This window comes from Anarhichas minor, unplaced genomic scaffold (assembly GCF_050575085.1).
Source record: "Anarhichas minor isolate MPS153535 unplaced genomic scaffold, ASM5057508v1 ptg000002l, whole genome shotgun sequence".
Lineage (NCBI taxonomy): Eukaryota > Metazoa > Chordata > Actinopteri > Perciformes > Anarhichadidae > Anarhichas > Anarhichas minor.
This window is the reverse complement of record NW_027466448.1, coordinates 3932060-3944693: the sequence shown is the minus strand read 5'-3', so window position 1 is coordinate 3944693 and position 12634 is coordinate 3932060. Positions and strand designations below refer to the sequence as shown.

General features: G+C 41.9%; 1 protein-coding gene across 1 annotated transcript in view; it reads right to left on the bottom strand.

Annotated features, from left to right (window-relative positions):
• lamc3 (laminin, gamma 3) overlaps positions 1 to 12634 on the bottom strand; it is a 92418-nt gene that overhangs the window by 68306 nt on the left and 11478 nt on the right. Inside the window, exon 3 of the mRNA XM_076098300.1 lies at positions 2166 to 2296. Coding sequence (XP_075954415.1) covers positions 2166 to 2296 — 131 coding nt within the window. The remainder of the gene's footprint in view (positions 1 to 2165; positions 2297 to 12634) is intronic.

Here is a 12634-nt window from a genome sequence, read left to right as displayed (position 1 = left end):
GTTATACGGGATTTATTTTTTTCACAACAAGCTAATTTATTTTCTCACTGCATGTAGAAAGCCTATCATCATTTCCTCTGCAGCACGGTGGCAGCTACGCCCTCCTGTGTGTAATATTTCCTGGCAGCGTCGTCGGGTTTTGTCAAGTGGCTGTGATAGGGGACGGGGACTTGTCGCTGAGTGGCAGGCTCTGTCAAATTTAGCCAGCTGTCCTGGATCCAGACGCTTGCTTGCCTGAGGCTCAGACCCAGTTATTGCTGTTGTCGCGGAGAGAGACAGACAACAACCTAGTAACTCCAAAGTGCTTCCAATCCACATATCAGATCTCTCTGCTAGAGTAGACGTGAGCTGCTCGGTGATAATTCAAACTGAATATAAAGTGAGGGAGGTGACCCGAGCTGTACAGTCAGCGTATGTGCTGTTCAAAAAACAATATGTTGAGTTATCATGTTTTACCCGAGTGATAAGGAAACGGACACCATTTTTTTGTAGCCACCACAATTCCAGCATATTTATCTTTGTAGCAGTCCAAGTTTGGTTATGGTTGCATTGATATTCGATACAAATCATGAGGAGTCTTTCAAAGCATCTGTGAGCAGGACGGGCCGACTTGGCGTGGTGTAGCGCTGAGGTGTGAAGGCATGTGTACTCACACAGAAAGCACAAGGCTAACATGTTGTCATGTGGGTCTCTCCCTCAGGTGTGAAGGCATTGGTGGGTAATTTGTCCTGTCCCTGCAGTGATCCTAAGTGTTTATGACATGTGTCAGATTACATTTATATTCTGTCTGAAGGATTCATCTCAACTACTTAATCGTCTACTTCCATCTAAAGCTCCAAAGTGCAGCCTGGTCCTTGGCACCACGTCGTCTCTCATTACTTTGAGTAATAAAGCAAACTAAATGGAAGCAGGACGGACGACTATCTTGGTTTTATTCTCATCTAATGGCAACTTGACAGACAGCAAGATGTCTTTTTTTAATCAGTTTTGCAAACAGCTTTCCAGGGGAAGGTGCTGATTGCTTGTCGTGCTTTGGACACATACAGTATCCATGTGGTACGAAACCCTGTCCCCTAAAAGTGATATTCGTACATATACAGCACGTATCCAAATGTGTTTTGAACAAAAAGGTAACACTGCCAGGATAATATTATCTCTAAAGAGGAAAAGGACATTTTATTTTATTTCATTTTATTTCTGCAAACTGTTCACTGCAAATGCAACATGTTCATACTGAAAGTAGGGCTGCTCAATTATGGCGATTATTCTGGTCAACTCTGAAATAATGATTATTTGTCATGTTTAACCACTTTGGATGACTTTGGAAACATGCATTTAGAAAGAAAAAAATATGTTGTACATTTAAAGTAAAATGCATCAATTTTGTGCACAGAAAAATGAAGAGGCTAGATCCTTGAAGAATGTGCTATTGTAAACAATTTATCAAAAACCCATTGGTTGTATTTATTCAGCCACAGAATAAATAGGCCCCGGTGAGGGCCGGTCACCGTTGACCCGCCAAGCAAGCCCAAAAGAGCTCGGCTATAATAAAAAGAGGAGCGCTGGATTAATAACACAAGACATCATGGTTGGAAGCCAAAATCCTAATTGAAAATAAAATGTGATTAATCGCCTTACCCTCTCTGATTGTAGTATCGGTTAAATAGTGAAAAAGTCAAAGCCAACTTGAAACACCAGATGGGACATGCTGGATTTTTCAATAATCCATAATCATTCCGACACTTTCTTCACGAGCTGAATACGAGATGTACATAAACCCTGCATGCGTGCTCTGGCCTTAAAATCTGCGCTTTGTATGACTAACCACCCACCCCTACCTGCTCAGGCAGCAGTTGTGTTTCCTCCAAATCATATTTGGCAAAGCCAATTAGTATTATATAAATGTGTTTAGTAATAAACAGGGTTCGTGTTCGATTACGTTTGAGATAGCTGGAAGCAGGCGATCCAAAATGATTTAGGCAAAAAATAAATAAATAACAAAACTAAGTTTTTGTGTTTTCATTAGTTATTTTGACTCAACCACAGTTTCATGGGACCATGCTCATGGTAAAATACTAAAGTGACTAATTTTTTACATTTCAGAAAGGGTGTCGGCTGTGCAGGGTGACATTATCCTGGATGGCACATTTTCTGGTGTCTCTTACCTGCCACCCACAGAGAAATCAGAGATGGCATAGAAGTACGATCGCAGCACTTTGGCGTCCTTAAAGAACTCGTCTCCAAAGGTGTTAAGCCTGTCCAAAGAGATGAGTAGGTCAGTGGCTGTCACCCATTCCTGGAAAAGAAAAAAGGTAGGGAAGAAGAAAAGGACCAAAAAGGTGAGTAATGTTAGAAAACACCATTTGATGTCATCCACTTGAGTCAGTGTGTTGGCTGCTGCCACTCTTGGAGGCACATGGAAGCAGACAGGATGCAAGAAGAGGAAGACACAAACTGGGCTTTAGTTGAGAAAGGCAAGAGGTGCGAGGATATGTCAGACAGCAAAAGTGGACAGAGCAAAGAAAAGAAGAGAGGAAATGGAGATTTGGTGGACAAAGGAAAGGAGTCAGGGGTGATGGCGTAACAGCAGGGGAGAGAGCAGATGTAATGGGGAGATAATGAGTTTGGTGTAGGAAATTAAGTTAATGTCAGAAAGAGGGGCAAAGAAAGAATGGGATTAATGGAGACAAAAGACAAAATATGAAACAGAAAGAAAAGAAAACGTGAGAAAAGAGACAACGCTGCAGCACTACTTCAGTATAATGGATGGCACATGGTAAAGCTCCCTTCCCTGATATGATTTCAGCTCCTCTGTTTGAGCTCACTGCAAAGGTAAAGACAGGATGAAGCAAGAGTGGGAGAAGAAAGTGGAGAGGGATAACGCAAACAGAGAAAAAGCGAACGGGAAGTGCAATAGTGGGGTGCAAGATGAAAGTGAGGCCAGGTAAAGGGAGAACAAATGACATGAGGAATCTCTTACTCCAGAACTTTAAAACAAATAGCCGAAGAGAAACTTTCTGTCTGTTTCTTGGCTGGTTTGGGACTCCGTGGCCGTCCTGAAAAAGTCTATAATGCTGTACGTTTTGAAGCTTCTCCCAGAGGTGTCTTTGAAGTGTGGCAATGGGAGAGAAGGAGATTGGAACGGATGGGCCTCAGACTTAAAAACACGTGTGATGAGTTCATCCATTCATGTTTTTCTCAGACACTACAGCTTGGCTTTGTAGTGCTAAAGCCCATCAGATAGCACTGGGTTTTTTGCCTATTTAAGCCGATTAAGTAATTAAAAGTACAAATTCTGTATGCTTTATATCATTTGGTAAAGTGTACTGCACAATGTAAAGTATACCCTACCACAGCGTTACCATGCTAGCAGCAGGGCCCTTGGGGAATATGTACAGACATTCATGTTCTCCAGAGGATGAATCTTAATCACTTTGGTGATCCCCAGACGTTTCAACTGGCGCCACCATCAGGTCAACAGTGGACAGTGCACATGCCCAGATGTCTCCTCTCCTCATCAATCTGTGTGTACGAGTGTAGACGTACCCTCTCCTCGTAAACGGCCGTGTTTTGAGGCTGGTGTCTCCACGCACTGCGCGCCTTCTCTCCGGCAGTGCCCGGGTGCAAGCCTGTGCGTAATGCAGCCTTTGGAGGTTGCATTGGCAGCGAGGGCTCATTTTTAAGGGTTGTGTCATTCTGCAGTATTGTTGTTTGTATTGTTATTTGTTGTTAAGTGCATTTAGGGATACTCCAACATTGCAATAACCAAACATGGCTCTTTTGGCAGCCCACTCTGATCTTGGGTCTTTTGTTGGAGTCAACAGTCCCTGCTGACAACTATCATTATGAAATAATAACATTGGCAGGAGTCAACTTTCGTGGATTATTGATCCCAAGCAAGTTTTAAATGTCTGCAAGTTGTTCATAGTATAGAGAAGATAACATTAGCAGGATCTTTCTGGTGCAAAGTTTACAGGATTGTGTTTAATAGACTAAACAGCACTAGAATAGCTGGTTGGCTCATTTAGGATACATTGCCTCTGCAGAATCTATAGAGTCCATAATGAGCATTGAGATAATGTAACAACATTTGGATTCGTTAGCTTCATGGCCGTTACCACGTAAAGCAAAGCAATACTCTCTGTTTAGCAAGTGAAGAAAGGGGCTTGATTGGTTAGGAGCAGGAAATTGAACAAAGGTGACACTACTGACCCCTGAGGCTCTCTTCACAGCTACCGAACATGATCTCTCTGCAGCTTAAAATAGCAATGCAGTAAAAGTTAAGAACCAAGTTCTCTTTAAAAGAGCTGCTTTTCAGGGGCTTTCTTCTTCTGTCAGCGTGACTACAGTCCTCCTGTTTCAAAGTAAAGGGTCTTGGGATTCAGACCGCCTGCTGGGTCTTTGCCTGCAGTCCTGAGAGATGTTCTGCTGGGGCATCAAGAGGTCATAACCCCTCACCGGAGCATCTGGTGTGAATATGCCACACATGTGTTCCTGATTGGTTTAAACCTTGCATGAATGGCGTCAGCATTGTCAGTAAAAAGACGACTTTCCAGAGAGGAGTTTTGTGTACTGCAATGTGCAATGAGTGGCAGAGCATATAAAAACCTCTAATTAACAGGTCATTTTAAAGCAAGAGGACATTCTTTTTATTTTAATTTTAACTAGGCCAGCTGGTGGCAGTCGTAATTCATCCCACCTTTAGTGTCATTACCTGAAATGCCCTCTCGCTTTCTCCGAAACCTTGTGTCATTTTTCCCCTCTCTCCCTCTCCCAGCCTTATCTCTGCACTCTTCCGCTAGCTGGAGTGCACTTCAGGATTTCCAGACGGTTCTGTGCCTTAGCAGCCTATTGAGGGCTATGGAGCTGTTATTTTGTAGTAACCGTAATGACAGTGTTGCAAGAGAATTGAGTGCCGTTGGCTGGCGTGCTATTGTTTTCCGGCCCTTGCTTATTGACTTTGCCCCTGCTTGACATGGCTCCACTGGCTAATGGGGTTTGGAAGACACTGAATGACCCTGATGCACTGCAGTTGCCGGGGAAAACAGATGCTAATTCTATATTTTGTTTTACACTATGTGTGGGGTTCGGGATGGGAAACTTATCTGCAAGGCAACACTTTTAGGGTGAAGTGAGGGGCAGTCATGCTGATAAAATGGAGAGGCAATAGAACGTGTGGTTTAACTTTCCAATAGAAACAAGGGGTCAGAACAAGATAATACAGGAGGGACAGGAAATGTTTCTCATCCTGTGCGATATGCTCATTTTTTCTACCTTGTCATGCTGTACTTTTCTAGCGCCTGGTTATCTCACAGCCTGCACTCCTGGCATAAAGTGAAATAACCATGATTTCTTCTCATGTTCTCATAATGATAATACATGCCCTTTGCACAATACGTGAGGTTTTCAATCAGTGAAGGTATTGAATAAAGAAGCAACGCTGTGGAAAGTAAATTGGGTGCCATACCTGCACAAATTAGACAAAAAGAAACCGTCTAATTTTCTAAATTACCCCTAACTGTGCTGCCAAGCAAATAGTGTGTCAGTGCTCCTCTGCTATTTGCACTTATTTAAAGTAGGTAATATGCATACATTTGGCGCAAAATCGGGCCCTTATATGCAAATGAGCCTCATTGCACAAACAGTCCAATTCACAAAGATCAACACTAATAGACGCACGCATTACAGTGGAATTATTATTATCTTCAGAGAGTTGCTGGTAACTGAAGCGCATTTAGGCTACAAGGGGCGTTACAACTCATTTCATTTGGGATGCGATAACAGGATGCAATGAAGGCGTCATGATAAATAAATGAATGAAGCTCCACTACATGAGAAAAACAAACTAGAAAAAAATGAATGAACAATAAGGTTATTGTATAAACAAATAAACAAAGTATGTCTTCCCTCTCCCTCCTTTCCAAAACCCTGGGATTATATGTTTCCCTTTCCTCTCTGTTAATTGCCCGTGGGAGGTTTGGATGAAATGGCACACTGGCAAGCTGCTCCTGAAAAGGCCTCTGGCTCAGGCTGACGCTGACTCTCACCCCTCAAAAATACATTTATACCTTGCCTCATGGATAATTGCAGTCAGACACAAATTAAGGGCTTGGGTTGTAATATCATTAGCACATTATATTTTGTGAATTCTACCTCAAAACGGAGCAGATGATGGTTGCAAATACAGCTCATGGTGCTATCAGTTGCCGCAAACCATTCGGTGTGAATGGGAATCCCTTAGGATCCATTAGGAAATATATATTTATATATTTTTTTTTTATGCAGTCGGTCTGTCTCCACGCTATGGGAGGCTTTTTTTTCTTTTTTCTTATGTGATCAAATCTCGACCAAAATTTTATATTTCAAAAAATAATAAGGGAAGGTCACAATGGACGTGACCTGACCTTTGGTGAAATAATTTTAAAAAGTGATAAGCACAAACTGATGATCATTAACGTTAAAATGCATGACATTCTCGCCCCTCATAATGAGAGGGGAGTCTGAACACTGGTACTGCATTACCATTGTGTCCCACATCCAGCTCCCACGCTTTAGAACACACTGACAGGATAACATCTCTTAAATGCATTGTTTGCATTTTAAAGTTCTTACTTACAGCACAATAGAAGCCAATGCTCTCCTCCATTCATCATAGAGTGCGAGACCATTATCATATGGAAGAGCTATTAGCTGTGCTTGGTAGAACAGTGCTAACTATGTGAGGAAAAGCAGACATAGTTGCAAATATCACATACTGCACTGAAAGGAAGCACTTTCTTAGGGTTAATTAGTAGTCAGCCCATTACGTATTATTTTTGCCAACCACAGCAAAAGCTTAATTAACTTTGATTCTCACTCCCTTGGAATTTGGGCCCACAATGCTACAATGATGCTGACTTAGGGATAGGCTGAGGCGTTGAGAGTGGCAATGAGCCAGTCCTTGGCTTAAGACAATAGCGGTCTAATGATCAAACTAGCAGGTGCACAGGCACATAGACATGCACAAGGCTGCACACGGCTCATTTTTGGATGATTTCAAACACCGTTTTTCTGCTCGGGGGCTCATAACCTTCACCCCCACCTCTAAAATCTCTCTTGTCTCTCGTCCCGTCTGTCTCTACCTTTCCTCCCTACACGTCTTGTCTCCTTCCCTTCTCCCTCCTCACCTCTGTCTTCTTCAGTCGGTTTCCTTGAACTGGGAAACCTCTGGCTGCAGGCACTGACGGAAAAGAGAGCAGTGTCCCTCATTCTCAAGTTAATAACTTTTTAATTTAATTGCTTACGCTCACTGTGGCCTCAATATGTACTTTTTCCCCTTTTACTCATTGGCATTCAACGCTGGAGCTCCAATTTGCCACACAGCTTTCTAGAGAGAGAGAGAGAGAGATGTGTGTGTGTGTGTGTGTGTGTGTGTGTGTGTGTGTGTGTGTGTGTGGGATGGGGGGGTGGTTGTTGGACTGGTGGCAGAAGAGACAGACAAACCGTTTTAATGGATGACTGAACAAATTAAATTAGAATTCAAAAAGCAGCTTTCATCTTCTGCGTTACTATTGAAAAAAGAGCTTTACAAACTTGACAACAGAGCCCACTTTGAAGTAAGCCATTACTTTTAGAAAAAAAACGATCTAAATGCCGTGTTACAAGGTGAGTGTTGTTTATTCCAAATTCAAATCATTTGGCAACGCAAACGCGACACGTTAAATGACTGGTATACCACAGAGCACTATTCAGATGACATATACATGAGACGAAAAACACCTGTGCATTCAAGTGTCACATGATGTTTTTGTTTTTCAATGTAATTTAGCTTTGACCTCTCAAAATGACAAGGAGATACATTTAAAAAGCAGCAGATGAAGCGTGTGAAGTCTCTATATTGAAACTACGCGCTCTTCAGACTGAGGCACGAGCGTTAAATCTGCAAAGGGATTAAAATGCTAATAAAACAGGCGAGATGCAATTCCTGTTTTAAGCCTCATGAAATATGCATGCTTCTGTATGAGCCATATGCAGAGGAAATGGCACACTGACATGCCGCAGAGAGGAACAGGGATCATTTTATGCTCCGTTGGCAATCGGTAAGACTGTGATTTCAACCCCTGACACAAATGGCCGATCTTTATCTCACTGCAGGAAAAAGATAATTAATGATCTGCCAGAGACACATTTTGAAAACCTATATGTTTATAAGAGAAGTGGCTTTTTTACAGTATAACTAAACCACACATTCAAGACTTAGTCAAGACTACTCATTTTTAAATGCGTCCCTCTTCTCTGGTCTACAGTGTCAGTCAGACGGGTGAAATATGGTCGGCTTTGGCCTCTTTTGTACCTCCAGGGTATGATTTTAGTGCATTAGCGGGATAACTGCTCACGTCAAATGCAATATTGCTAACAACAATGTTGGAAAAAGTGAGTGCTTCGGGCATTTCCTCTGATTACATCAACTTAATGAAAAACACAACACAAACTGCCTGAGCAACACAGTCATAAAATCAGAGACTGAGGCTGAACACTGACATCTTTCCTTCTTGGGCTTAGCTCTTGGAGGTTTGTGTTCTGAGGAATTCAAGAGTTCAATCCCAGACACCGAACCACGCGGTATTACGGATTGTTCTCCAGCTCTTTCACCTCAATAAGACATGAGGAAAGTTGGTATACGCACGATTCCGTGCTTAAACCGAGCGGACATTTTACGCACAGATCCTGGATTCAGCAACATTATCTTACTCTGCACCTTATACACCTCCAAGCAAACATATTCTTATGAAGATAAATGGGGGCGTGGCAGTATGCTGATTGTAAGAAGAGCAGTTTTATTACCCGTGATTAAAGGCTCTATACTGGAGGAAATAGCACTCTCCGGCGTTAAACGAAAAAGTTCCTGCCATACTTCCCTTTGCCTGTCACTAATCTTGCACCGACACTTTTATAACTAGGCACCCGTGAGCACTATCCCATATTAGCCACATAAAAACCAGCCAATATCACCTGTATATGGCAATATAATCACATTCACACAAGGTTTGACTTAATGCGGAGGTATCTGAAGCTGAAAGACCTCTTCAGGTGATTGCATGCCGGTGGGCTATTTAGTAAGATTGCCAGACTCGTAGTTGGACTGTGACACAATTAAAGTATTGTGCTGTGTTTTCTCGGAGTTCTGTATTCAACAAGACTAAGCGTGTGGAGCCATGCTAGCGGCTCTGTGAGGCTGTGCTTAGGCACAGCAGGGGTTTTGAGCTGAATTGAACATTAGCATACTAATGTACCGACAATGACATGGCTGACATGCTGAATTAAAGCAGGTAATGTTGACAAGGTTCGACCAATGTAAGCCTGTTAGTGAGCTAAGATTGGTTAACTCTCACTTAACACAAAGTAAACCTGAGGCTGATACAATGTCACTATTTCAGGAAGTACTTGTTCATAACCCGTAAGGATAAAGTATTGGACAAATTAGAATGTTGACCTGCTGGTGGCGCTAGAGGAAAAGTCACAAACTTCTGCAAAAAGCTGATCATGACAGAATAGTGGACAGAATTACAGTAGCGTTACTGACAGTGTTGTTGTTTTTTAAATCTGTGCATCATGTTGCCCTCATGACGGAACTGACAGAATGTTCACACAAGGTTATCAGTAAAAGCTGCGGAGGGGGCGGGATCCACGAATCCTGGAAATCCCTGGAGCCAAAAACGCTGCGTTCTAGAAAAGCCTGCAGTGTTGTAGTGACACTCACTGGGATCAGCTCGACAGGTCAACAAGCGAACAAAGTAGCCTGCAGGCCTTCAAATGGAAACTAGAATCTGTACACCGATACACGTGACCAACACACTGTACAGCCTGTTTGAAATGTATTAATTGTCTTATTAATTGTTTCTTAGATATGCACTATTATTCAGGATACAGAGTGGATTACCTTGGTGGAAAAAAGTAAACTATTCACTATTTACACTACATAAAAAAATAAGCTTTTTGGATTTGTTTAATAGGTTGTATTGATTGTTCAAAACCAACAGCCTTACATGTACTCCTTCTCCATTGCCCTCTCCTCCCTCCTGTTTACACCCTTCATTTTATATTCAAGAAATAGTGCTGTTGTGGGAATTATATTGAGTGCTGCTCTCACCCTCGACCCTTGTATTGAGTTGCCTATTTTCTTCTTGTTTTTCGAGGATTTGTAGCTCAACTGGCAACCAGTATATGTCGTCATTGAAGAAGAAGAGCCCCGCCACCCTTTTTTTTTTTTGATGATTCACTGCAAGGAGAAGAATATTCTGAACATTTCACCGACATTGATAGGTTTTTATATTTGCTCACCACACCCATCTGTCCCATCACCCTCAAAGTAGAATGGGAATCAGAGGTTTAATGAAATAAATTGTGCAATTGATCCGCCTTTTATACTAATGGGAATACAGATCACAGTCAATTACGGGTCTTCTCATCTTGTTGTTTTAGAGGAAGGCAGAGAGGGGAAGGTGGAGTGAAGGAGACGGGGTGTTTGGCGGGTCTGCTGAGAGATTTACCACCCAATCTATGTATTCTTGGCTTCTATTGATCCCCCCACAGCTTTACAATCAGTGGGTCGATGTCATCCAAAGCATACTGAAATCCAGCCAACAACACCATTAGTAGGCAGGTCTTAATGTAAGCACTGTAAGGCCTCCTTACCGATCACCCAGCCACCCGTATGTCTGTCTTTACATGGCCTCACCGTGAAATTAAAAACCTCTAAAGGTTCAATAGGTTAATGTGAAAATACAATACGCTCTGTTGTTATGAAAGAGTATCCAAGCTTTTTTCAAAACTGCGACAGGTAAGGGGAAAAAGGTCCAATTTATAGACTGACTAGAAAAGAAAGGAAGGAGTTGGCTTGTATATTTCTGTACAGTAATTACAATCAACACGAGCAACCACAGGCTTAAGTTGTTGAAATGAAGGGAGCAATCCTGCGGAGACAGCAACTTATATAACAATACAAATAAAGATGCAATTATCGCATTTTATCGAAGCAAATGTCATAACAACCCACTCAGCTGCTAATTTATGTTGTTTTGAGTAAAATGCATTTTTTCATTGCAAAGCTTCCATAACAGCGGCCATGAATTCAATAATAATGTGTATGCAGCAAAAAAGAGAGTAATATTTATGTTTATCTTTACTTCAGTGGAGTAGTGCTCAAATCTGATGCAGTAGACATCGCATTTGTAAAAAAAGAAAAAACATTTTTTCTCTTAACATAATTATTTTATGTGTTGACAGCAGTTCTCACATCTAGATACACGGAATCTGATCTGGACTTTTGATAGTGATCGTAATTACTTTGCACACAAAACAATAAATGATTCAACCCTTTACGATAATAGTTGATGTAATCGTATTTTACATTTTACCTCAGGACAGATTTGATGTCCCGGGATAGATATTACATGATGTTTAGTGCAAAACTGCCAAATGGAATAGAAATGTATAAGCTACAGGAAAATAGATATATTTCAACAGAATACCGTTGAGCTACCCCCACATACTGACTAATGCATTAATTCATCCCCCCCACCCCCACCCCATTCGGCTGGTCGACGTGGTGCCACATAGAACAATGCTCACAGAGATGTTGACTGAGGAACAGACACCGAAATCAAAAGTGGCTGTTGCTGTTCCTCATCCAGAGAGTGAACGCTGTGATGCTGCTGACCTGGACAAGGAGAGACGGGGACCAGCTCGGAGCTGTGGACGGACACTCCCGGGAATCAAACTCTCCTGGATTACCAAACAGACTGTTTTTGGATGAGTCCTCTGAAGTGTAAAAAGCACGACCACCTCAATCGACTGAGTCATAAGGATGTTTACTGGAGCAGCATTGCCCCTCTCAGAAGCCAGAATGAGAAGAGGTGTTGCTATAATAGAAGTGCTTTAAGATCCACTGAAAACTCTAATTTGAAGTCGCTGGAGTCTGTCAACGGTTCAACAGGTGTTAAAGCACCTTTTTTATTTCTGCTGAAATTATCAGTGGAATTCTTTACAAATGTTGCAGGATCAGTGGTGTCCCCTTAGTGTCAACTACAAAGTCTACAGACGTGCTCACCATTACAATGCCGACACGCTGATGGTTTAGCATGTATACTGTTTTTCAGAGCCCAAAGAAAATAGAATTATTTGGTTTGGAGAACATCAACAGTTTATTCACACAACAAGGTGTTTTCTGGGATTCTCTCACATTGCACCCGGAGGTGTGATAACATCGTAGAAGGCCCAGTAAACACTGCTACTCACGCAGTGATTTACCCTCACGATGAGTATGTATAACTGCCTGAAGTGCCCCGAAATGTCCTCCTCTTGTTTTACACTTTGCCAGTGTACAGCATGTACAAGTACACATTGTATTTTATTTTTCTTCCATGACTTGTTAAATGACTACGGGGTCATTGGATATTAAGGCGAGTTCACCATGACCACAGTACCATTTCTTCCCATCATGCTGTTGTTGACTCTCAGACTCAGACTACCTGTTTCTACCAATGCCACCTTTGCATATTCCTTAGTCCCCTAATTCCTTAATCCCACATAATCCTTTCATGGTAAGAAGATGTATTTCTTGCTCTTTTCAAGCACGGAGCATGTATTTCCAACT